General features: G+C 44.3%; 1 protein-coding gene across 1 annotated transcript in view; it reads left to right on the top strand.

The window, feature by feature from the left end:
- The window catches only part of LOC307233373 (dynein axonemal heavy chain 11), a gene marked incomplete at both ends in the record, with an annotated part of 46,128 nt that extends 20,743 nt beyond the window's left edge, over positions 1-25,385 (top strand). The window contains 35 exons of the mRNA XM_080004700.1: positions 200-302; positions 434-673; positions 1,147-1,308; positions 1,400-1,593; positions 2,255-2,408; positions 2,899-3,022; positions 3,317-3,459; positions 5,212-5,373; positions 6,953-7,186; positions 7,271-7,417; positions 7,535-7,648; positions 7,761-7,904; positions 8,454-8,636; positions 8,997-9,098; positions 9,201-9,335; positions 11,048-11,221; positions 12,053-12,288; positions 12,588-12,710; positions 14,993-15,197; positions 15,345-15,509; positions 15,744-15,884; positions 16,535-16,705; positions 17,176-17,298; positions 17,401-17,594; positions 17,668-17,816; positions 17,919-18,046; positions 18,434-18,652; positions 18,783-18,974; positions 19,892-20,020; positions 21,475-21,717; positions 21,807-21,989; positions 22,081-22,196; positions 22,371-22,483; positions 22,584-22,724; positions 25,138-25,385. Coding sequence (XP_079860826.1) covers positions 200-302; positions 434-673; positions 1,147-1,308; positions 1,400-1,593; positions 2,255-2,408; positions 2,899-3,022; positions 3,317-3,459; positions 5,212-5,373; positions 6,953-7,186; positions 7,271-7,417; positions 7,535-7,648; positions 7,761-7,904; positions 8,454-8,636; positions 8,997-9,098; positions 9,201-9,335; positions 11,048-11,221; positions 12,053-12,288; positions 12,588-12,710; positions 14,993-15,197; positions 15,345-15,509; positions 15,744-15,884; positions 16,535-16,705; positions 17,176-17,298; positions 17,401-17,594; positions 17,668-17,816; positions 17,919-18,046; positions 18,434-18,652; positions 18,783-18,974; positions 19,892-20,020; positions 21,475-21,717; positions 21,807-21,989; positions 22,081-22,196; positions 22,371-22,483; positions 22,584-22,724; positions 25,138-25,385 — 5,734 coding nt within the window. The remainder of the gene's footprint in view (positions 1-199; positions 303-433; positions 674-1,146; positions 1,309-1,399; positions 1,594-2,254; positions 2,409-2,898; positions 3,023-3,316; positions 3,460-5,211; positions 5,374-6,952; positions 7,187-7,270; positions 7,418-7,534; positions 7,649-7,760; positions 7,905-8,453; positions 8,637-8,996; positions 9,099-9,200; positions 9,336-11,047; positions 11,222-12,052; positions 12,289-12,587; positions 12,711-14,992; positions 15,198-15,344; positions 15,510-15,743; positions 15,885-16,534; positions 16,706-17,175; positions 17,299-17,400; positions 17,595-17,667; positions 17,817-17,918; positions 18,047-18,433; positions 18,653-18,782; positions 18,975-19,891; positions 20,021-21,474; positions 21,718-21,806; positions 21,990-22,080; positions 22,197-22,370; positions 22,484-22,583; positions 22,725-25,137) is intronic.

The raw sequence follows: 25,385 nt of genomic DNA, 5'->3' as shown, positions 1-25,385 counted from the left end.
AAAAAAAAAAAAAAAAAAATTTAAGATAATAAATAGAATAAAAATAACCCATGAGATGCCTCCAGCTGATAAACACATGAATTATTAGTGTTCCCTATGGACGTTGATTCTTGACACCCGTCCCAGTCGGCATATAATGATCATTCTTGGAAGGATGCATTTGGAGCCAGATCAAGCTGTTTTTGTCCATCCCCTTTAGGTATGACAGACAGAAACTGTTCCTAAAGGAAGTAACCAATACCCAGTATGTCGCCTGTATGAACCCAACCGCAGGGAGCTTCACCATCAACCCCAGGCTTCAGGTGTTTATTAATAATACTCTTTAACGGCAATTTATTTTCAGTTGTTGCTGTTCGTCGCTGGTTTTAACCAAACAGCAAAAGATGGGGACGTATCAACGCTGCCTTGTGTATGTCCTCGTTCCCTTCCCCAGAGGCATTTCTCGGTGTTTGCGGTGAATTTCCCGTCGCCCGAGGCCCAGCTCTCAATCTACAGTCAGGTCCTGGGCGGCCACATGCGGCAGCACCTCTTCAGCCCGGCCGTGCAGAGGGTCGCCCCGGCCGTGGTCCAGGCCGCTGTGGCTCTCCATCACAAGGTGGTGCTCCACTTCCTGCCGACCGCCGTTAGATTCCACTACATCTTCAACCTCAGGGACCTCTCCAACATCTTCCAGGTAAAGTGCCAAAGGACCAAAAAAGGACGTACAGAAATAAGGACAGGTCCGATTTAAGTTTATCCCTGTTTTAAACGTACCCTTCACACGCTCCATCCCTCCATGGGGAGTTCAATACAAATAATGACGCACAAATCTCTAATTTGTGTCCACATTTTATCCAAAGCTAACATGATGCCACAGCAATCTGACTTTGCAAATAATATTATTAATAATAATAATAATAATAATAATAAATATTATTAAAAAATATTGCTAAATCCCCAGTTTGATTTATTGCAGCGTTCCCGGTGTTACACCCAAAAAAACCCACCTTTTTAAAGATGACCAACATTTCTTTGTATATAAAAGCATTGTTTGTGTTGAGGTACCATGTTATTTTTACAGAAACGATCAGATAACCATTCACCAAACCATTCCATAATTAGTTCCCGCTGATATTTGTTAAAAAAAAAACCTGTGCTGCGTAACAGGGGCTTCTCCTCGCCGCGCCCGAAAGTGTGAGAGAGAGCGCCGACCTGGTGCGGCTGTGGCTCCATGAATCCTGCAGAGTGTACGGAGACCGAATGGTGGACGCCAAAGATGTGCAGCTCTTCCACAAGCTCCAGATGGAAACGGTGCACAAATGTTTCCAGGTGCGGTGGAGACAGTAAACAGGCTCAGCCGATCGCACGTACTCGATGGTGCGACGGGAGCTTATCGAGGTGCGTTTCTTTTGTTTCCCAGGGAGTGGACGATAGAGAGGCGACGAGGCAGCCGCTGCTCTATTGTCACTTTGCACGTGGAGGTGAGGAGTCGTGCTACGCGTCGGTCAGAGACTGGGATGAGATCAGGACTGTCCTCAGCGACGCCCTGGAAAGCTACAATGAGCTAAACGCCGTCATGAACCTTGTGCTGTTTGATGACGCCATGCAACATGTGTGAGTTGGGTTATTGTTGAGACTGATATATTTGCAAGCCTCTTAAAACTTTTCAATTAAATGTTGTTGTTATTATTAATATTATTATTATTATTAATAATAATTAATAGTAATAATAATAAATAAACAATAAATAATAATAGTAATAATTATTATTGCCATTTTCAAACGTGTGATCTTTGAGCTTACTTGTTATGAATGGAATTTATTTCAATTATTATTAATATTATTATTATTATAGCTCTTATACTATCATGTTATTTTTTATTGATTTTATTGATTTTTAATTAGTTTATTTTATTATATTTACACATTTATTTATTCTTTGTTCTAGGTATATATTTGCATTTAATTGTGTTTTAATTTCTGCTGTAACTTGACACCATTGTAAATGAGAAATATTCCCCTCAATGGTTTCTTGAGGTAAAATAGGTGATGGTGGTATAAAAATGGTGGTGGTGATATATTCATTATCCTCATGGTAATTTGTATAACAAATGCAACTTATAACGCACTTGAAAAAAATTCATTTTTTTCATTAGGTCATTAGGTTTTAAACAAGTGCTGTTGAGAGAGTTGTATACAGATAGCGATGCACAACCCGTTGACTAGAACCAGAACGATAAGCACAGTTGAGTAACCGAGGTCGCGCTGTGATTAGCTGTCGGATCAGTCGCATCCTGGTGTCTCCGCGGGGTCACGGCCTGCTGGTGGGGGTCGGAGGCAGCGGCAAGCAGAGCCTGACTCGTTTGGCTGCCTACGTCTCCTCCATGGAAGTCCTCCAGATCACGGCGCACAGTGTGCAGGACCTGAAGGTAAAGCTTCACCACGAGTTACCTTTTCTTAAACGCGGGTCGGATAAATGAGCGCTCATGGAACTCAAGCAATTCTAGTGACTTACCCCCCCGTCACCCGCTTCAGATATCGAAGGACGACCATTCAAAGGAATTATGCAGATCGCTGTGAATAATTAACAAAGATCAAGGTTTCTTTTACACGAAGGGCCCCCCTCAGATCAATATCTTCTCTGGCCGCATGCAGCTTATTGATCTAATTGCCTTCTAGTAAACCCCTCCACTGGCTCGAGAAGGAAGAATTGTCAGATGCTATTAAAGACCCCTGGAAAATATTTCAATGTCTCATCGACGAAGCGAGTCTTGTTCATTTAATCGCCTGTTTAGCGACGACGTTATTTGCGAGTTTGTGCTATGCCATCGATTATTATCGGGCCAAACTCATCAGCCGGCTCTCTTTCCAAAACGTGAGCAGCAACGGGGCCTTGTCGATCTGTGTGGTTCCCTCAAGGTGGAGTTAGCCGGCCTGTTCGTGAAGACCGGAGTGAAGAGGCAGCGCGTGGCTCTGCTCCTGACCGACGCGCAGATACTCGACGAGCGCCTTCTGGTCCTTATCAATGACCTGCTGGCTTCCGGTGAGGACGCGTGTCAGTATTGATCGTGAGATCTCCCAATAAAACGTCCCTGTGCAAGGTGACTGTGCAGGCCCCTTAGTCTCAGCCTGTGTAGTGTAGTCCCATGCTGCTTTCTATGCTTGGTATCCACATTTTATGGTGGTTAAAATACACGGGTCCGCATTATGTACCATGCTATGAAATGTAAATTTGCGATGGAAATGTGTAGATTTGATTGAGATGGAGTAAAATCATATATCAACCAATGAAAAATAAATAAAAATCCTTTTGATACTGACTTTCCGACGTTTCCAGGTGAGATCCCCGATCTCTTCAGCGAGGAGGAGATCGAAGGCATCGTAGCAAGTGTGAGGACTGAGGTGCGGGCCAACGGAGAACTAGATAACAGGGACAACTGCTGGAGGTTCTTCATCGACCGAGTCCGATTGCAGCTCAAGGTCCGGTTCCTTTACTTCCAAATACCCCCCACCCCCCTTTGGCCTTTAAAGGGGTTTCCTAGATATCATTGATGAATTTGTCATGAATTGGAGAAAAACAAGCTTTTAAACTTTACATTTCTACTATTGTTTGTAACACTATTATTATTATATTATTATTATTTATTATTACAATTATTATATTATTGTAACACTCTATTACACTATTAGACATAATGTATTTCTTTCAATCAATAAATGAGCATGCTCATATGCTTAGACATGTACATCCAGCTGATGCTTTAGGCCAGGGCCTCTGGTGGTGTCTCCATCTGCTCTTTGCAAACTGTGAGTGTGAATGCCTGGCAAAATGCCAAGGAGATGAGATTGGGGAATGTAATGTGTTTGCCTCTGTCAATGGCTTTTCCGTTTTTCGGCCTCTGCCATCCTAGCAGCCTGTGCAGTATTGCATTGTTTTGCTTATGAGTGAGGTTGGTTTTATTTGTGTGTATGTATGTACATGGGAACAGCTATAATAATTATTATTGAAAGGGTTATTATTAGGGCTCCACCACAAAGTGCGGGAAACCCTTTTGGTTTTATTCCGTTTTTATTTTATTCGGGGTCCAACGCGAAGTGCAGGTGTAGTTTGGTCAGTAGGTGTTGCTCTGACAGTCGTTTAGCTTTCAATGGCTGCCATTTAGAATTTTGTCCAAAATACTTTATTTTCCTACCTTCTCCTACAAATTCGGTCCAATGTTCACCAGAATTGGACCACAACATGTCTGGACTGCCCCGAATACAATTCATCCAGTGAATCTTTGCTACGCCCCATTATTTGGCCACAATTCATTTTCAAGGTTTACAAAAAATGTCTGGTTTGGGCCTATTTGACATAATCTGCCATAAGTCACCAACGCATTGTACTATCCTCATCTATCCTATCCTCATCCAATTTGATAGATACTGTATTTGCAGGATATGACTCTGAGGCACTGTGAAAAATCGAGTGTAGTTTGGTCAATAGGTGGCACTATGGAAATCGCATAGCTTTCAATGGCAATATTTGCGTCCTGATAGATTTCCCACCATTTTGAATTTAGTCCAAAAGGTTGTTTTCGCTGCTCCTCAGTACCTACGATTACTCTGTCAAATGTGGGAGGAAATGTTCATTAGGGGGGGCTATACTGCCATCTTTTAGTGACTTTTACACTGCTTTATGTAGAAAAAATATCTTTCGCTGGATTCCTTACACAGCAATTCTTAATTTTGTCTTCAATTAATCCCATTATTGCCATTGGCCCAATTGCTGCGACTAACCTGGACCTTGTGCATTGCTGCCTGCAGCTATATTTATTATTATTATTATTAGTATTATTATTATTATTATAATACGGCCGAAAAATATTGCAGGCCTGGATTGGCAAATCTTTCTCTAATCTTTCAGTCACTGTGATTGTAAACCTTGATAAATTAGCGTCCACAAAGCCTTATATTTATCTCTGTCTTGAACTTTTGGAAAATATTTGGAAAGTCCAAATAATACAACATTTGGGATGTCTGTTCCATGTACTTGACTGAACAAAGTTCCCAAAAAGCAAAGGGATAATGAATGTCGGAGATATTAGCCAATTCAATTCGAATTTAGTGTTGTCCTCGCACCCTAACCCCTTTCTGGGAGTCGCTACGTGCTCCTCCGATTGGTCGGCCTGTGACCACCTTTCGAGGCCGCTCGCCGCTTCATTTGACGGGCGCGTGGGTTTGTCTCCGCAGGTGGTGCTCTGCTTGTCCCCCGTGGGCGGTGCCCTGCAGGTCAGGGCCCGGCGCTTCCCAGCCCTGGTCCACTGCACCACCATCGACTGGTTCCACGGGTGGAGCGCCGAGGCCCTGCAGTCCGTCAGCTACAGGTTCCTCAAAGAGATCGAGGGCATTGAGGTCTTTAAAACAAAAACAGCATTCGTTCAAATACACATTCACTGAAAACATTCAGAATGTTTATTTTGTTTGTTATTGTAGTTAATGTGTTTAGTCGTTGTGCGATTATCTGACACAAGCATCGGTCAGAATAATAGATAGATAGATAAGTGATTTATGTGCGTGAGACATTTTCCTTATATTTGCAATTTCTTTTAATTTTCTGCTGTTTCATAGGCTGTTACACTCATAATGAACATCTTCTAATTACCGCCGGTGCAGCTGGATTAACTTCTTCATAGATCCCTCATTGTTAGTCCTCCACGGAGGGACTGACAAATCACCGCCCGCGTGCCTGGAAACTCCAGCGACTAAAGGGAGATCATTGTCGTCGTCGTCCCCCCCCTCCCCTCCCCTCCCCGTGGCGGTAGAGCGATCACAAGCAATGATGGTTTACGCCGAGGAGAGATGAGTGATTAGTAAACACATAATGGCCGTCTCTAAAGGACCAGCTGTCACAGGGGTACCACGCCGTAGCGGCAGCGCTGTCCGCTCGTCCGGCACTTTCAGCTCCGCATTTGTCCTTTGGTGATAATTGCTGATTATGACGGTAGTGGTTACTGTGAAACACGACTGGTGATGTTTCGGTAGCGGGTGTGGTTATTGCATTGTTTTTTTGGAAGCACTGATCAAATAAGTGCAGTAACTTGCACTCAGAGGAATAATAGAGCAGAGCAGACCTGCATACATTAACGGTATATGTATATGTTATAAACTGTATGTATATATTATATACATCATATAGTTAAAACGTAACCACAAATTTGAAGTTCTATTAAAAATCTGAATATCAATTGATATTCGTGCGTAACGTCAATAGTTTACCTTGTCAGGGGAAACAAGGAATGAAACGGTCATTTATTTAAAGGTACAAATGCACAATGCGCTAATAACCGATACACGAGGCCAATCAATCGGAGCCTCGCGGGCGTCTCACCTCGAACACAAAATGCTTTGTCAAAATGCATTACGTCAGATCTTAATTAATAATGATTTTTTTCACACCCCCCCCCGCTGGATCCTTGATCGTTAACGATGGCTTTTTGTGAGTTATGGCCAGGTATGGTCCTTGTATTCTCCGCTCATTTGTTTTTACATTAATTGATTGCTAACAGTATGATTAATAGGGGCTCGGTGTCATTGAGCGTCAAATGATAAATACCGAGCGGGAACGCGGCGCAGCAGCCTCTATTAACATTGTTGGGAAAGTTCTAGGACGTGAGGGATAACGCAGGCGGCCCGCGTGCTTCACAAGCCCCACATCGGCGGCCCCCCACCCCCCCGAACGCATTATTTTCGCAGCGGTTTCAGAGCCCTAATCATTCCTGCGAGCTGCACCTAAATTTCAGAATGAGTAAGTCAGGGCTCGGCGAACAAGACGGCGAAAACTTGTAGATGAATTCGGAATTTATGAAGACGATATTTCAGGCCACATCAGCTTGGGGAGGTTAAAGTCTACTCAATCCGGTTCTCCCCCGATCTCCCCCCTCTCCCCACCCCCACCCCCTCCCCCGCCCCGCTTCTCGGCTTATTTTTACAGCCGGCCGTCCGGGAATCCATCAGTCTTTTCATGGCCTACGTACACACCGGTGTCAATAAGGCGAGTGAAAAATACCGGCGCGATGAGAAGAGGTACAATTACACCACCCCCAAGAGCTTTCTGCAGCACATAGCCCTGTACGGGAGCCTGCTGGGAAAGAGCCGCTCCCAGCTCCGGTACAAGATGAACCGTCTGGAGAGCGGCCTTCAGAAGATCCAGACCACCGCCGCGCAGGTAAAGGTTGCCGGTTGCCGCCGTGGCTCCCCCCGTGTCGTTATTGCTCCTTTTTCCTCTCACGACACACATTGCAACCGCCAGGTCCAGGATTTGAAAGCCAAACTCGCGTCCCAGGAAGCCGAGCTCACCGTCAAAAACAGGAGCGCCGAGGCTCTCATATCCAAGATTGGGCTGCAGACCGAGAAGGTTCGGGTGAAGAGGGAGGCGGCGGACGCCGACGCGCGGAAGGTGAGAGCTCACGTCCTGCCTCTGGGGATCAATGGAGGAAACTAGTAGGAAGTGCCGAGAAGCCAAGGCTTAGAGTCGTGTTGCCGTGCGGTTGGCTCGGTGCGTCCGCCTCCCCAGGTTGCTGTGATCCAGACAGAAGTGTCAACAACGCAGAGGGACAGCGAGAGTGACCTCGCCAAGGCAGAGCCGGCACTTGCGGCGGCCACGGCAGCCCTAAACACCCTCAACAAGGTGCGGAATGTTCTCCCCCGTCTCTTTAATCCACGTTCTGGATTCTTATTGGAGTCTTATTTTGGGGTTTTTGTTTTATTCATTTATTTGTTTATTTATTGGTTTCTCTCAGGTGAATTTAACCGAGCTGAAGACGTTCCCCAACCCGCCGGTGGCCGTGATCAACGTGGCCGCGGCCGTGATGGTGCTGCTGGCTCCGCGCGGCCGCGTGCCCAAGGAGCGGAGCTGGAAGGCAGCGCGGGCCTTCATGGGCAAGGTTAAGCTGTCACCCTGTCAATTACCTTGACCAGATTAATGCCAATCTAATCTGTGCGAGGGCCTTGACCTCGGCTCCGCTCGGCATCTCAAACGCCCGCATTAGTGCTGGATGGGATCATGAATATGCTTACTCATAACCCAGTCCCACCAGTTCTCAGCCATTAATCACCGGTAACCCCTACTTAAATTCCTAAAAGCTAAATACCCGTTGTTTTTTTTTTTTTAAGTATCGATTCACCAGATAAGCATTTAAGCCAGATTATAATCACTCTACTCTGAGTGTGAATGAACTATTGTGATTAGACAACCTTGACTTACGTTTATCAATTTGAGGTAAGAAGATAAAGAGATTAGGGTCTAATTCTCATAATATATCCTCCAGCTGAACACAATTATTTATTTGAAATACATTTTCAGAATGACTCTCAGCATTGGTATTTCCCATACAGAGTTTCAATCACAACGCACAATTTTTAACCAGTGCTGGTATAGTGTGGAGGTATCCATATTCTTTACTGTGTCTCTACAATGCACCTCCTCCTCTTAGGTGGATGACTTCTTGCAGACCCTGGTTTCGTACGATAAAGAACATATTCCCGAGGCCTGTCTGAGCGTGGTCAAGCAGCAGTACCTGAAGAATCCAGAGTTCCACCCCGACCTCGTCAGGACCAAGTCTACGGCGGCAGCGGGACTTTGTGCCTGGATCATTAACATTGTCAGATACTATGAGGTCAGACAGCAACTCCATATAGTTATAATCATGATCATAATAGTAATACTATATTATACCTATATTTTTAACAATTATATTTTATTATACAATAATATAATTATATAATTATAATAAAATATGATAATCATTATATAATTATACAATAATAATAATAATAATAATAATAATATAATTATTATATTATTATAATATAATAATTATTATATAATTATAATAACATATTATAATTGATATTATATGTATTATTAGTAGTAGTAGTAGTATATATTCACATGTTGTCACATCATAATTACTATTATTATATACATATGTAGTTACAACATTGTTGTCACTGATTCTGCATATCATGTTCACTAGGTGTATTGTGAAGTTGCCCCTAAGAGGGAAGCGCTAAAACAAGCCAATGGAGATCTGGACACGGCAACTTCCAAACTGTCTGCTGTTCAAAAGAAATTGGACGTAAGCAGCGTATGAATGAACGTCATTGATATATCACTTGATTTAAGTGAAAGGTTTCCATCCAGTGTCATTCATTCATTTTTCTGTCCGCCTTTCACGCAGGATTTGGATGCAAACCTCCGGAGCCTCATGGCTCAGTTCGAAAGGGCCACGGCGGAGAAGGTCAGTTGTCAGGAGGAGGTCAGTCGCACCGACCAGACCATCGAGCTGGCCAACAGACTGGTCAAGGGCTTGGAGGTAATGAACGTTGGATCAGGCTGCTCTTCCCTGGCAGCGGGTTCACTGTCCTGTTACCGGAGTCACGCTGTCGCGGCACCAGAGGACTTGTTTGATCTGGACACGAAGCCGTTGTGTCGGGATGAAACAGCTTGGCATGGAAGGTGTAGATAAAAGGTGTAGCACAGTCGCAGACCACACATATTCACACACACACACACACACACACGCACGCACGCACGCACGGACGCACACACACACACACACAGACACGCCGTCAGAAAACTTGGGATGAAGATAGAGAGGGCTGGATCACAGGACGCATGGTTGAACCGGGCATCTGGAGGCTGAACTGCATCCAAGTTGAGAGAGTGAGAGCGGTGGCAGTGAACCGGGTCAATGTGTGTCTGTCTGCATGTCCTGTTGTCATAGTTTTTCTATCTCTTCAATTCATTTAAAGATTTAAATGACAAGATTTTTATACAAGTACGGTGCATGACAAGGGGCAAACTCTGACAAGACTGCAAAACAAGAAGGAAAAAAAAAATCTAAACTATATCAGAAATAATATATAGGCAAAATGTATTTTATATAGGCATATGAGGTATGTAGGCATTTTAAATTATTGATACAATATTTAGGTCAACTTGATATCATGGTGCCCAATATTACCTTATAATAAGGGACGCAGACCTTACCTTTAAAGTTCTGCATATTAGCATAAGTGCCTCCATTTTATTCATTATTTATAATCCACAGCCTTTTCCGATTTCAAATAAAAGATTGCCATTTCAATGGCCGCTCTATCTTCGACTTTATTTCACGCCGCGAAATAAATGTGGTTTGCATTGAACAGCTTGGCTTTCAAGCATATCAAGATAAATGTTTTGTCTTGGTGGCATTGACCTGGAAGCAATAGTGTTTAGACTAATAAATCAGGCCGTCTATATTTAATCATTAACTTACCTCAAAGCCTCAACAGCTGTTTGGAATTAACAACATCTCTCCCCAGACTGAGTGATATTGCAGGCAATCCATAATGCATTAGAGTAAAATTATAGTGATTTTTAACTGTCTTAGAATTTATTATGCCACATATTCAGCGTCCGCGGCTCCTTACGAGCCCCCAGCTCTGAATGCGGTGCATGATTTATTGTCCGTTGGACCGTCGTCGTATTGAAGTGTCTAAATGAATGCAAAATTTATGCTGAGAAATCTATGGACAAACTTCCAAAGACAGTTCAGAGAATGGCGTTTGCAGACTGGTTTTTCTGATTTCCTTCACAGAAGGATTCATGTTGCGTTTTATCGTTTCGGAATATGTGGACAGGAGGCTTTCCTCTTTTAAATTTTGCTTGTGCGCTTGTCATGATGCAGTTATTCTGTCGGTGGCGGGAGAAGAACTCAGACCTTTTACTTATGTACACTTAGTACCATAATTACTCCTATAAAAAGTGAAAGTACCATGATTTCTACTTCAGCAGAAATGGCATTTAAAGTAAAAGTACTTGTCGTACTGCCCTGATATACAGCAACAGAGTTTATAATAAGGTTTAAATTGCTACTGGGCCATGCATATCATGCACATCCTGATTAAAAGGTAGTGGAGTGAAAGCCAAACGTCTCTCAGAGCGAACGTACTGAAGCAAGTGCAGATGCTATAAAAAATGTGCTCCAGTAACAGCAACGACGTACGTGCTCCCGTGGCGTTTTGGTTTCTCTCGGCCCTGCAGTCGGAGAGGCAGCGCTGGTCACAGGCGGTGGTCCGCTTCGCCGAGCAGCAGAAGACGCTGTGTGGAGACGTCCTCCTCGCCTCGGCGTTCGTCTCCTACCTGGGCTACTTCTCCAGGAAATACCGCCTGGAGCTCTTCTACGACGCCTGGATTCCCTTCCTTCGCTCTCAAAAGGCAAAAACTTTTTTCAGTTTTTTTTTTACTGACCTGATTGTTGGAGTAATTTGGTGTTTCGTGGGTGGAACCTTTATCTGCAAACAAACAACAAACGTTCTCAACCTTGGGGTTGTGACCCCACACAGGGGTCACTCCATGTACACAGGGATATTTCTTATAAATGATAAATAGATATTTTAATTATATATTTTTAAATTTGAAAATAAATCAAAATAATTGAATTTTTTTAAATCGTTTTGTTCCTTCCCTTAACCAATGAGTGACTATGTCCGTGTCATGAATGATTTTTAAGGTTATTTTTAATGTGTTTTAAGGTGGTGGAAAATGTTATCTTTTTATCGAAAACTCTGTAAACTTAAGATGGCACCGTTTCGCAGCCTGAAGTAAAAATAATGAGTCGCTATAACTCTCATCCTGTAGAGTACACAAGTAAAGGACTGAAAGTGTTCATGTAATAGAAGTCAGCTTTGGGGGCATTTAGCCCCTTTCAGATAGTGTTTATCTTTATCTGGTGCATTGAACACATTCTGTATATATACAGTATATTGTATTTTTTTATCTTTATTTTTTTTAGACTGTGAAAGATTCTTAATTTTTATGTTACTTGTCTCTTTGCACTACAATGCACCAAATTGTATCTGAAAAATGCACTTCCAGATTCTGATTCTGATGAGTTATTCTGCAGTTAAAATCAAAACTTGTAGAAATAATTTGTGCTGCCCAAAAAATGCCGAGTTGACATAACCCCCCCCATTCATATACTTATACAACTTAAAGACGGCGTCTCCCTCTAACCGGAGTGACATTGCCTGTTGGTCCTGGTTCCAGGTCTCCGTCCCCCTCACAGAGAGCCTGGACCCGGTCCTGCTGCTCACGGACGATGCCACCGTGGCCGCTTGGCACAACCAGGGGCTGCCAAACGATCGCATGTCCGTGGAGAACGCAGCCATCTTGAACGCCAGCGAGCGCTGGCCGCTGGTCATCGACCCCCAGCGGCAAGGCATCGAGTGGATCAGAACCTGGTGCGGCTCTGAGCTGAGGGTGGTGCAGCTGGGCCAGAAGGGGTGAGAGGGGCGGGGCTGGGCACAAGTATACGTAAGTGTGTTCTCTGAGCATGTACTTTCGTTTAGTTCATATACTATGGTGGTGCTCAATTGAAACCACGTAAGTTGTGTGTTAGAGGTTGTACGTAACATGGGCTTAAATATCAAATATCAAAACATATTTTTGATGTATCTTTGATGACTTTTGACGACCAAAATAAACCGCTTTTAACAAGTATATTAAAGTACAAATTTAGGTCAGGGAATGAAAGGTGCACGTCGAGCCACATTGGCATCACCGAATCCTCTTGGTTTTGCAGGTATCTGGATGTGATCGAGGAAGCGCTGGCTGGCGGTGGAACGGTTCTGATCGAAAACGTGACGGAGAAAGTGGATCCAGTCCTCGAGCCTCTACTGGGTAAAAACACCGTGAAGAAAGGAAGGTAAGCCCCCCCCCCCCAAAAAAAAAAATGTTAAAATAAAAAATATATATCAGCATAAAAGAGCTTAAAAATCTCTCTCTGTGAGTGTTTCAAATATTAACTAATATATTCAGCTTATACTATTTATAATAGTACCATTTCCATAGAATACAGTTGTATGTGTAAAATGTGAATTTTTTTGTTTTTTAATGTAAAATCAGGTCTTTTTTTATTTTGTTTTCCCGTTTGATCACAGGTCAGTGAGCCCACACTTTGTCCTCCTCTGCTATTAGACAATGGAGGCGGATTAAAAAGAAGGCTGAGTCTCTCTCACCAGCAGGACTTGACTGAAAGCATTATGATCGCCCCGTCTTTAGATTATAGATGGATTTTTCGGCGCGTGTGTGGAATTCCTCACGCCAGCGTATTGATCGGCCTCTCGACACCGGCTTGAAAGATGTATTTATGTGAGCTTATATTCTCTATGCGCGATGCATATTGAACAGCGGAGCCTCCGGGTTAGTGCTGGGCTGTGGCCGTTCGCTTTTAAAGGTCTTAAGGCGGGTAACAGCGCACTAAACTCAATGTTCCTTTGTCATTATCACAAACTCATTTTTTCCTCCAGAGGTCATTATGGATCGGTGATTTCTAGACATTTTGTCCTCACGCGTTTTCAAAAAATTTCAAAAAATATAATAATAAATGTGTTCTAAATATGCACATGTCCAGCTGCGAACACTGACCGTCTTTGTGAATATAAAACTGTAATCAAAAGGTAATAGGAGAAGTTCCATATGCCGCTTCTGGATTGTCACAACATTTGTGCAGCACTGCTGTCTGTTACTATGCTTCCTTTTTAAATTATTTCATTCTTATATCATAAATGTAAGAATTCTTGTTTAACATACATTTTAAACGTGCATGTCTGTACGTGAGGAATAAAAACAGAGGCTGTTTTTAAAAAACCTCGATGAAGCATTTTTAATCTCCAAATAGTCACTAAAATACTGAAGATATGTGTTTTTTTTCTCATTATCTGTTCAAATATGTGTGATTGCACAGCATGACATTACTATTTGCCCCACAACTGTGATTAAGCAAAATACAATATCGCCATATAACAACCGGTAATTTTCAATAAACGGGTCTAACAAATAGAAAAGTGAAAATACCACATATCGACAACGTTCATCGACCATCGCCCAAAAATGTTTACATCTTTCTCGCTCTGATGTATGAACGAGTATGAAAATCGAGCCCCCATAATGCGCCCGCATTGAGCCCCTACTGACGTCCTGTCTCTGGGCGCGTGACGATTCATCACGGCGTAAATCTGATTATAAGTTTATTCCATGTAGAATGACCCGCACACTTGTTTCTGTCCCTGATTAATCCAACCTGCTGGGGCGGCCATGATGGATCTGGTCGCTCTCCACCGCTGAAGTTCATTAATAATTGGAATGTTGTAGAGTGTGAAGTAATGAATACTAATTATTCTTTTCATGGCTGACGGAAGACTACAAGCCAATCCATCAGCAGGGACTTTAATTTGGTGGAGTAATGGTTCTATCAATAGTACATTAATTCTGGCTTGTGGAGATACAGAGTTGAACTGGACCCGGGCGCGAGGAACCTGCGCCGGGGAACCGGGGCTTTACCTGACATCCAGAGGGGGTAATTAGGGGAAGAGAAAAGCCAAACCTAATTGAATCTAATTGAAAAGCATCAACAGATAAATACTGGCCGCACCGGTTGATAATCTTTTCCATTTATTGAAGATATAAGAGCGTGAGAACGTCATATGAGAACGGAAATTTGCACATTTTTTATTTAAGGAATCATTGGAATCCCAAATTATCCTAATTATTATTGTTATTATTATTATTATTATTATTATTATTGTGAAAATCGTGTGTGGGATCGTTTTCAAGTTTCTTTTTGGTCTTTGGTCACAAAAAAAAACATACGGCATCACAGGAACAACACCCTCTAGCGTCTAAATACTTTTATATTCACCTTGAATTTCACTGTGACTCTTTAACTTTCACCTTCAATGACTCTCTCACCTTCCGTACGTCGTGTGCTGTGTCAGTAAAAAGGAAATTCATAATCACAAATCAGTTCGCGGTGAAACCGGCGCCGCTTTTAAACGAAACCCTGAAATACATACGTACGTACCTGCGAGATAACTATTCACCATCGCTATACCTGGTCGTTATAATGCACCAAGGTCTCACTATGATGAGGCCAAATGGGTGCAACGCGTCCCTCAATAGGTGAGTCTTCTGTACCCTTTGGCCCAGGTGCATACGTATTGGGGGTAAGGAGTGCGAGTACGACCGTGGCTTCAGACTCATTCTGCACACAAAGCTGACCAACCCGCATTTCCCCCCCGAGCTCCAAGCCCAGACCACCCTCATCAACTTCACCGTCACCCCCGAAGGCCTGGAGGAGCAGCTCCTCGGCCAGGTAGTGACCCGGGAGAGGCTGGACCTGGAGAACCTTAAGGTAAGCGAGCGTAAAATAAAATACTCCTTTTTTTCAGGCATTTTAGAGAAAAGCTGTGGTGTGCTGTGGGTTTTTTTATTTTTTATTTTTTATGAATAGCCCGGTGAAATGTCCAGTAGTCTGAACAGTTGTTCTTCTTTTCACAAGCTTGAGCTCACCACGCAGCAGAACCACTTTAAGATCGAGCTCAAGAGTTTGGAAGACGAATTGCTCAACCGTCTCTCCGCGGCCCAGGGTAATTTTCTGAATGATATTTCCCTGGTTGAGCGGCTAGAGAGCACCAAGACGGCGGCGGCTCACGTCCATTACAAGGTGAGACCCATTACACCAGAGGGGTCCCTCCACTTGGCCGACCACAGTTGAGTGCATGTTATTTTCTTCCTCGGAGCGTCACTCACGTATTTATTTTATTTTTTTTCCGGGGTGTGACACAAAAGCCGGCACCTCATTTTATTGCATTATCCTTAAAGAGATTATGTGTAATGGGAGTGATTTGGAGCATGACTGAGAGCATAATCGCTCATTTTGTGCAATTGGAACGCACAGGTGGTGGAAGCCAGAGAGGCCGAAACAAAGATCAACGAGGCTCGAGAACTTTACCGCCCAGCAGCTGAGAGAGCGTCACTCCTCTACTTCATTATCAATTACCTGAGCAGGATCAGCCCCATGTACCAGTTTTCCCTCAAGGTGAGACCAGGGCTGAACTCGGGCTCGTTTCTATGTCGAATTTCAGCTGATGTTCAAGGATTAACCAGGAGACTTTCTTAAGACAAACGCTTAAAGAGACATTTAAAGACTTCCCATCCATCCCAGTGGTGCACACACTATGCATGTGGGGTTTATTAAGGACGGCGATCATAGGGGATCACACCTCTTGGGATTGTACCACACGCTAAAGGAACCAAGATTTAAGATAAATTAAAGCAAACCCGATATTCGGTACTTTAATATTCCCAGACTAAGACTGATATCCCCAGGGTAGAGTTTCTAAGCGTCTCAAATCAAACGACTGCCGGCGACGGGAGATTCCCTTCCCTCCCCGATCTTAAAACGTTTGTTTCGTCATTGGGACTCGCTCAAGCAGACCCCTTCCAAATTTGCTGCCTGGGAATCGAAACCGCCGACCCTTCCGGTCGTCCGACAGCCGCTCCGCCTGTAGTGCCGCGCGAGAGGACGAAACCCTCTCGGAGCTGTTAGAAACCAGAATCACCATGCACGCGTGCTGAGCATGTCACGGGCGTTTAAAGATGAGCGTGGACGTGACTTGGTCTTTTTATTTTTAATATTCGTCTTTGGAAGTCAGGTGTGTGTGACCATCCTCCGCCGTTGTGTTCCAGGCTTTTAACCGCGTGTTCCAGAAGGCCATGAGCCGCGCCACGCGGGACGAGGACGTGGCGGCGAGGGTGCGCAACCTGACCGAGGCCGTCACCTACTCTGTATTCCTGTACACCAGCCAGGGCCTGTTCGAAAGAGACAAGTTAACCTTCTTGTCACACACCTCCTTCCAGGTGAGGGCCTCGAGGGGGCCCGCCTCGAGGTGGGGACTCCTGTCATCCTCATCAATCACGGCACTTTTCTGCCCCCGCATTAACTTCAATTAAAAGCAGTCGGCCGGACCATACGCCGCTATCGATTACCCCTCACACCTGGCACCGCCGCGGCTGCTCCGCCAGTTGGTTCTGACAAGGGGTGGCTTCTGATGAGAGAGTGCAATTATGTGCCATTGTGCCAACTGTTTTCATTCTGGAAGTGGGTCTCGGAAATGTTGTCCTTCGCGAGGGGCCATTTGCATTCCAAAACACTTATTCAGCCATATGCTCAAGTTCCCTCTAGCCTGATGTCTTTGCCGCTTTTTTTTTTGTTGTTTTTTTTTCGGGGGGATCGGCCGCAAGCGGAGTCCAGAAGGCTCGAAATACAATGAAATATCTCACGGCGTGCTCACATGTTGTGGCATTGTCTTGTCCCCCGCATCTCCCAGATTCTCCTAAAACGGGGTGTGATTGACGCTCGGGAGTTTGACTTTCTGCTGCGTTTCCCCGTGGTGCAAAGCAAAGTCAGCCCGGTATCTTTCCTCTCTCCGCAAGCTTGGGGAGCCATCAAGGTACGGCGGTAGTAAGGAGAAAAAAAAAAAGACCGGTTCAAGTACGGTATTCTCGGCTGAATGGGCTCTTGGGCGCTGATGGTGTCTCTCATTCGGAGGCAGGCGATTTCTTCGATGGAGCAGTTCGGCGGACTGGACAGAGACATAGAGAGCGCCCCCAAGCGCTGGAGGAAGGTGGTGGAGTCCAAGTGCCCTGAGAAAGAGAGGTTTCCTCAGGACTGGAAGAGCAGGAGCTCCTTCCAAAAGCTCCTCATCCTCAGGGCTATCCGTCCCGATAGGATGATCTACACCCTCAGGTAAGTCATTCAACTGGGTTTTCTAAATGTCGAGGAGCTTATCAATATGTCCTTGAACATACCTGCTTGACAGGAGCTTTGTGGAGGAGAGCATGGGGAGCAGATATGTGGAAGCAGCCGGGCTGGAATTGGAAAAGTCATTTGAGGACAGCGACCCCGCGACCCCCGTGTTCTTTATCCTCTCCCCTGGAGTGGACCCCCTCAAACATGTTGAGAAATTAGGTACGACCGCCATCAGTATCGTGGTATTCAAGGCTAGTCGTCTTACTTTTTTTTTTTTTCCTTAAATATTCACTTTTGCACTGGCTCCCTCCCTCGGGAAAGGTTTGCGACTGGGGTTCTCCATCGAGGGGGGAACGCTGCACAACGTGTCCCTCGGCCAGGGCCAGGAGGAGGTGGCCGAGAGGGTTATGAGGAGCGCCTCTGAGCTCGGACACTGGGTCTTCCTGCAGGTACCGAGGGTTGGGTCAGCGCTAGTGCGGGTGACTGCGGTGATTTCGGGGCAGCCGCTCCAGCCGGCCGCTCAAGAACCTAATCTGATTATCTCGCCAGGGAAATAAACTCAATTTGGTTCAAACAAGGACCGGCTGAATCGCCTGTGTAAATTTTGGCCTCAAAGGGGAAAAAGCCAAAGCAGTGAAGCCTTTCCAGTCATTGTTATATTCTTGTTTTTAACTCAAGCCTTGACTTGTGCTTTTTTCTACCTCTCCAGCCCCATAAGCGTTTCACCACCCCTTTTAAAACGACGGGACAAATAGTCCACTTTGGTGTCATCTTGAGTTGAAAACCCGTGTTCCAAATGAGCAGCGATCGTCATAATAAAATATCTCTTTGGTCAGAACGTTCACCTGGTGGCTCGCTGGCTGCCCTCCCTGGAAGCTCTCCTGGAGGCCGCGGGCGCTCATCCCGCCTACAGGGTCTTCATCAGCGGGGAGCCGGCGCTCACCGCCGAGCAGCGCATTCCCCGGGGCATTCTGGAGAGCGCCGTCAAAATCGCCAACGAGCCGCCCGCCGGCATGAACGCCAGTCTGCACGCGGCACTTCACAACTTCAGTCAGGTGCGGGGAAAAGAATATAAAAAAAAAAAAAGAGAGACGAAAAAAGAAACAACATTCAAAACAGGTTTTCAGGACGGTTATTACGATTTTGTCATGGAGACTGAACATGTCCTCGTTATTCTCTCCCCAGGACACTCTGGAGATGTGCTCCAGGGAACAGGAGTTCAACTCCTTGTTCTTCTCGCTCTGCTACTTCCATGCCTGTGTTACCGAACGTCGTAAATTCGGGCCCCAGGGCTGGAATCAAAACTACCCGTTCAATAACGGAGATCTCACCATCTCCGTCAACATCTTGTACAACTATTTGGAGGCGACGAGCAAAGTACTTGATTACTCAAATTATTTTCATGTTTTAATTTTTCTTTTTTTTTTTTTTTAACGGAGAACAATTTGATCGGCGATATCAAATTATCCGACGGTATCAATTACAACACCAAAAAATAAATTCTTGATTCCACTCAGTTTCCACCTTTTCTACTCTTACGACTGCGGTACGTACAGACACCCTGTAATTTAGCTTTATCTCAGGAAAACAGCAAAAAAAAAAATTAAAAAATCCATCCCATAATAATGCTGCTCATCTCACGGCTCCTAATGCGTTTCTCTTTCGCACTCTTATTACTCTGGTCACAACCAATTATGTCTCCGGGGTTTTCTGCCCTCCAAAAAAAACGAATGTCCTTCATTATGTTAACCAAACAGTAACCTGTATGTGCGTATACAGAGAATTCATTAGGAGGGCAATGAAGCGTTATCCTAAATGTAATTACATGCAGCCGATGTGACAGTTCACAATGCTGCATAAGTGATCACTGCAATTAGAGTTGATGAAGGAAGCAATTTGCAAAACAATACAGGTACAAATGATTGTGAACCTCCAGTTTTTGTAATTTGTTATGAATCACGGGTTCTTTTCTTCCTCCTTCACCCTCACGGATCATAATCTCCCGCTGTGGGAGAGAGTCCTCTGTCATACACTGGATCAATGTGTGTAGAGAAACATAATTTCCCACCGCTATCCGCTGCGGAGGGGCTTAATTGGGAGGTAATCATATTGTTACCGATCTAAGTTTTTACACTGGGGGACGGGGTGAGCGGTTTGTTGAAAATACTCTACACAAAAAAAAAGATCCAACTGGTCAAATCGTATTTGGGATATAGTATTTATTTGTATTTTCTATTATCGATTGTCCTGAACGAGGGGGGTCGTATCAGATATGCTATAACAAGTCAAAGTATTCCATTCAGGTGCCTTGGGAGGACTTGTGCTACCTTTTTGGGGAGATCATGTACGGAGGCCACATCACCGACGACTGGGACAGACGCCTGTGTCAGACCTACCTGCGGGAATACATGCATCCCAAAATGGCAAGTCCAGGAATACAAGTCTCCTTGTACTTGCTTACATTTACCTAAAACACACGACTGTAAATTTTATTTAGCACTGTTTTTATCATTTTATTTTATTTTATTTTATTACCAGAACTATTCCGTGGCAAATATAGAGCTATTAAAGCCAGTGATTTTACTATTATAGCCATTGAAAAAATATACTTGAGTGTGAATTTCTGTAAAATCACTTATGTACCTACAGTGTACCATAAATGCCAAAAGATGCCTTCGATTTCTGGGTATTTTACAACAGCTAACGGGTAACTTCTTTGGGTGTGTATATACATTACAATAGTGCAAATTTGCAATCATTTTGTAAAAATTGTCGTATTCCGCAATCATGTTTCCATCCAAACTTGGAGAGAATTTTAAACCAATGTTAGAAATGAAATTCAAATGATGTGATTTTCCATCAGTTGGGTTGAGGCAAATTAACTGTCTACTTGAATTTTTATCTTCCAATATCAATATGAATAGATAGCTCTTCTGCAACAGGCAGACATTTATTATAATGCTTATATTATGATGGACACAAAAAAATATTTAATTATTATTATTTGTTGTTGACAATCGTCAGCTAAAATATCGTGATTGTGACAGCGCTTCTTCACACAGGAGCAAAGTTAACCAGAACCTGGAGAGGGTTCCCGGCTCCGTTTAGAATTCCTCTGGTCCACTCAGGTGCCAGTCGGATCAGAGACGCTGCGTGTTCACCTTTAGTGAGCAATGCAATCGCACTCTCTCCAGGCCTGCGATTGGAACCACAGAAAACCAGCCATCTATCAATGTGTATTGCTGTATTCACAGCAGCATTTGTCTCGCCCATCAACCGGTGTTTACCATATCGATTACCACCAACTGACCAGCACGCCCGCTTCGCTCCAAACACCAGCATTGCAGCGTTACCCTTTTAAATAAGACTTGTCCCTGTAAGTAAAAGTACATTTTATAAAACGTGTGTGCTGTGTTATCACACGGCCCGGCGGCATTCTGATTGGTCGACGGCGGCAATCGCCCATCGGTTATCTCTGAATAGTGACTGTTGTCACCGGCAGCCGCTTCCGCCTGCCTGCACGCTACGTCGCTGTGGACTATTTTTCTTAGGTGAGGCTAAAAAGCGGAAGGTTTTCAGTCGCCGAGCACGCCGCCATGCGAGGCGTTCAATTTAGTGAGTAGGCGTGTAATAAGCGGGATAATGTGCGGCCAACCGCTCATTATCGCAAAATAACCCCTTCAGAGTGATAAAGGTCACCTGATCACCCTGCCGGGGGGTTATTTCTGCAGTAATGACCGGTTGGCCGCACTTTATTGCTCACGTCTTTCATATTACTCTTAAATGTTCTGTTCTTTTTACTTTTGTTTAATAAAAAAAGGTAGTTCTTTGATTTATCTTGGAATTATTACAACATTTTTTTTTGTCCTTTTTCCAGTTTGAAGGGGAGCTCTTCCTGTGTCCTGGATTCCCCGCCCCTCCGTTCGCCGACTACGGCGGCTACCACGCCTACGTGGACGAGCGCCTCCCGCCGGAGAGCCCCTCCCTGTACGGCCTGCATCCCAACGCCGAGCTGGACGTCCTGACCGTGGCCTCGGACGGCCTCTTCAGGACCCTGCTCCGGCTGCAGCCCCAGAACCCGTCCGGGGGCGACGGGGCTTCCGGCGGCACCGAGGAGCAGGTATCGAACGGGAACAGCATCGAGGATAAGAATTACAGCCATCTAGCGGACATTTTTTTTATTTTTTATTTTTTTTTTACTTTATTCAGGTCAAAGTCCTCCTTGACGATCTGCTGGAGAAGCTACCAGAGGATTACAACATCGTGGAAATCATGTCCAAAAGAGCGGAGCGCAGCCCGTACAGCGCGGTCTGCTTCCAGGAGTGCGAGCGCATGAACGTGCTGCTAGCCGAAATCAGAAGGTCATTAGAGGAGCTGGACCTCGGCCTTAAGGTATCACACCAGGGTTTTAGCAAACAGCAACTCATCGTTTTTGTCTCCACCGCTCTTTGAATTCCGAGTTTTTTTTTCACCGTGTCCGTAGGGAGAGCTGACGGCGTCGTCCGGCATGGAGGCCCTGCAGTCGGCTCTGTTCAGGGATTCCGTGCCCGAATCCTGGGCCAGGCTCGCTTCCCCTTCGACCAAAACGCTCGCACTGTGGTAACGTTCGCTTCGGCCAGAAAAAAAAACATTTTCAGGTTGAACAATGTTGATAAGACAAGTTCTCTCAGCGCTGTTGGTCTGTGAGCTGCAAGATACTTGAGGCACTTTAGTACTAAGATTCCCTTTAAGCAGCTATTACCGTAAATATCAGGATTATTATTTCCCCACCAGGTTTATTGATCTGATGTGTAGCTGTCGTGAGCTGGACAGCTGGACCCAAGACCTGGTTCTTCCAGCTGTGGTCTGGCTGCCGGGGCTGTTCAATCCCCAGTCCTTCCTCACCGGTAAGGGCCCGCGTTCCACAGCACAGCCTCTTACGGAGCAGCAATGATGAACCATGACGAAGCGGATGTTGAAGCCCTCTAACTCCATCCTGTTTTCTAGCCGTGATGCAGAGCATCGCGCGGAAGAACCAGTGGCCTTTGGACGACGTGGCTCTGACCGTGGACGTGACCAAGAAGACCAGAGAGGACTACGGCCACCCGCCCCGGGAGGGGGCCTACATCCACGGCCTCTTCATGGAAGGCGAGAATGGGCACGCACACACACATCATCCTGCGGGAATAAAACGACCACATATCGACCGAAATGTGTTTAGATCAACAGTGTTTCGTGTGTGAATCAAATCGATTACGAACTACGGGAACTGCGTGGGTTTGTTTTATTCATAAAATCTTGTTCAGCCATTCTATCCAATGTATGGAAATTGCGGTGTATTGGCACAGAATTTTTTACACATTTTTTGTCACTTCATATTTTTTACTTCATACATGACATAAAAACGCAAAATAATCGTAATCAGTCACATTAATGCACTGTGAAGTATTTCAAGATTGCAATATTTATATATATATATATATATTTATATATATATATATATATATATATATATATATATTTTGGTCGCATGCAGTTATTCAAGTACAGTGAAGATAAAGGGCAAACTCTGAAGGCAAAGTAAGAAGAAAAAAAAAGGACATAAAAAAATATATATATATACTGTAAATACACACCAGAAGCAAAAAAGTACAATTATATATATAATATGTATACATACTGTATACTATATATATATATATATATATATATATATATATATATATATATATATATACACACTGTAAATATAAATATACGCCAGAGGCAACAAAAAAAAAAAAAAAAAAAATATATATATATATATATATATATATATATATATATATATATATATATATACATACTGTACACTGTGTTGTTCCAAAGTATTATGCAAATTGGATTTACGTGTCATAAACATTACATCATTTGTTTTTCAATTAAACTCATGGATGGTTTTGTGTCTCAGGGCTCTTTGGATCACTGAAATCAGTCTCAGACACCTGTGATAATTAGTTTGCCAGGTGAGCCCAATTAAAGGAAAACTACTTAAGAAGGACGTTCCACATTATTAAGCAGCCACAGGCTTCAAGCAATATGGGAAAGAAAAAGGATCTCTGCTGCCGAAAAGCCTCAAATAGTGCAACGCCTTGGACAAGGTATGAAAACATTAGATATTTCACGAAAACTTAAGTGTGATCATCGTACTGTGAAGAGATTTGTGGCTGATTCAGAGCACAGACGGGTTGGTGCAGATAAAGGCAGAATGAGGAAGGTTTCTGCCAGACAAATTCATGGGATTAAGAGAGCAGCCGCTAAAAAGCCATTACAAAGCAGCAAACAGGTATTTGAAGCTGCTGGTGCCTCTAGAGTCCCGTGAACCTCAAGGTGTAGGATCCTCCAGAGGCTTGCAGTTGTGCATAAACCTACTATTGGGCCACCCCTAACCAATGCTCACAAGCAGAAACGGTTGCAGTGGGCCCCAAAATACATGAAGACAAATTTTCAAACAGTCTTGTTTACTGATGAGTGCCATGCAACCCTGGATGGAGTAGTGGATGGTTGGTGGATGGCCACCATGTCCCAACAAGGCTGCGACATCAGCAAGGAGGCGGTGGAGTCATGTTTTTGGCCGGAATCATGAGGAGAGAGCTGGTGGGCCCCTTAAGGCTCCCTGAAGGTGTGAAAATGACCTCGGCAAAGTATATAGTTTGTGACTGAGCACTTTCTTCCATGGTACAAAAAGAAGAACCGTGCCTTCCGTAACTAAATCATCTTCATGCATGACAATGCACCATCTCATGCTGCAAAGAATAACTCTGTCATTGGCTGCTATGGGCATAAAAGGAGAGAAACTCATGGTGTGGCCCCCGTCCTCCCCTGACCTCAACCCTATTGAGAACCTTTGGAGCATCCTCAAGCAGAAGATCTATGAGGGTGGAGGCACTTTGCATCAAAACAGCAGCTCTGGGAGGCTGTTCTAACATCCTGCAAAGAAATTCAAGCAGAAACTCTCCAAAAACTCACAAGTTCAATGGATGCAAGAATTGTGAAGGTGATATGAAAGAAGGCTCCTATGTTCACATGGAACTTGGCCTGTTAAGATGTTTTTGATTAAAATAGCTTTTGATTTCAGTAAATATGACCTCCTAATGCTGCAAATTCAACAAATGACCATTTTCAGTTCTTTACAACCTATAAAATGTTTTGAAACTCTGTTGTGCATAATAATTTGGAACAGTGCATTTTGAGTTTATTTTTGAAAAAAAAACTGTTATCAGTGGGAGGTTTGTTCAATAACATTTGAATTATACCCGAACGGTTGATGACTTGAAAATTATACTGAGGGTCATTTGCATCGACTATTTAGGAAAATCAGAGAAAAATATAATTTGCATAATAATTTGGAACTCGCTGTGTGTGTATATATAAGAGACTTGTATGTATATGTGCACAGTATGTAGTATAATGTGCAAGCGCCGCAGTGAAACAGATAAATAATATCTAATATTTGTTGATCCCTTCATTTTTTTTGGGGGGGGCTTCAATTAACACAATCTCAACTCCCACCTCCCCCCAGGGGCTCGGTGGGACACCCAGAGCGGAACCATCTCGGACGCCGTGCTGCGGGAGCTGTCGGCGGCCATGCCGGTGCTGTACGTGCGAGCGTCGCCGGCGGAGCAGCGGGACCTGAGCAGCACGTACCGCTGTCCGCTGTACCGCACCAGGCGGCGCGGGCCCGACTACGTCTGGACCTTCCACCTCAGAACCAGGCAGCCGCCCGCCAGGTGGGTCATCGGGGGGGTGGCGCTGCTGCTCTCCGCCTGA

This window comes from Zeus faber (genome assembly GCF_960531495.2).
Source record: "Zeus faber genome assembly, chromosome: 8".
NCBI classification, from domain to species: domain Eukaryota; kingdom Metazoa; phylum Chordata; class Actinopteri; order Zeiformes; family Zeidae; genus Zeus; species Zeus faber.
This window is presented reverse-complemented; position numbering and strand designations above follow the sequence as displayed.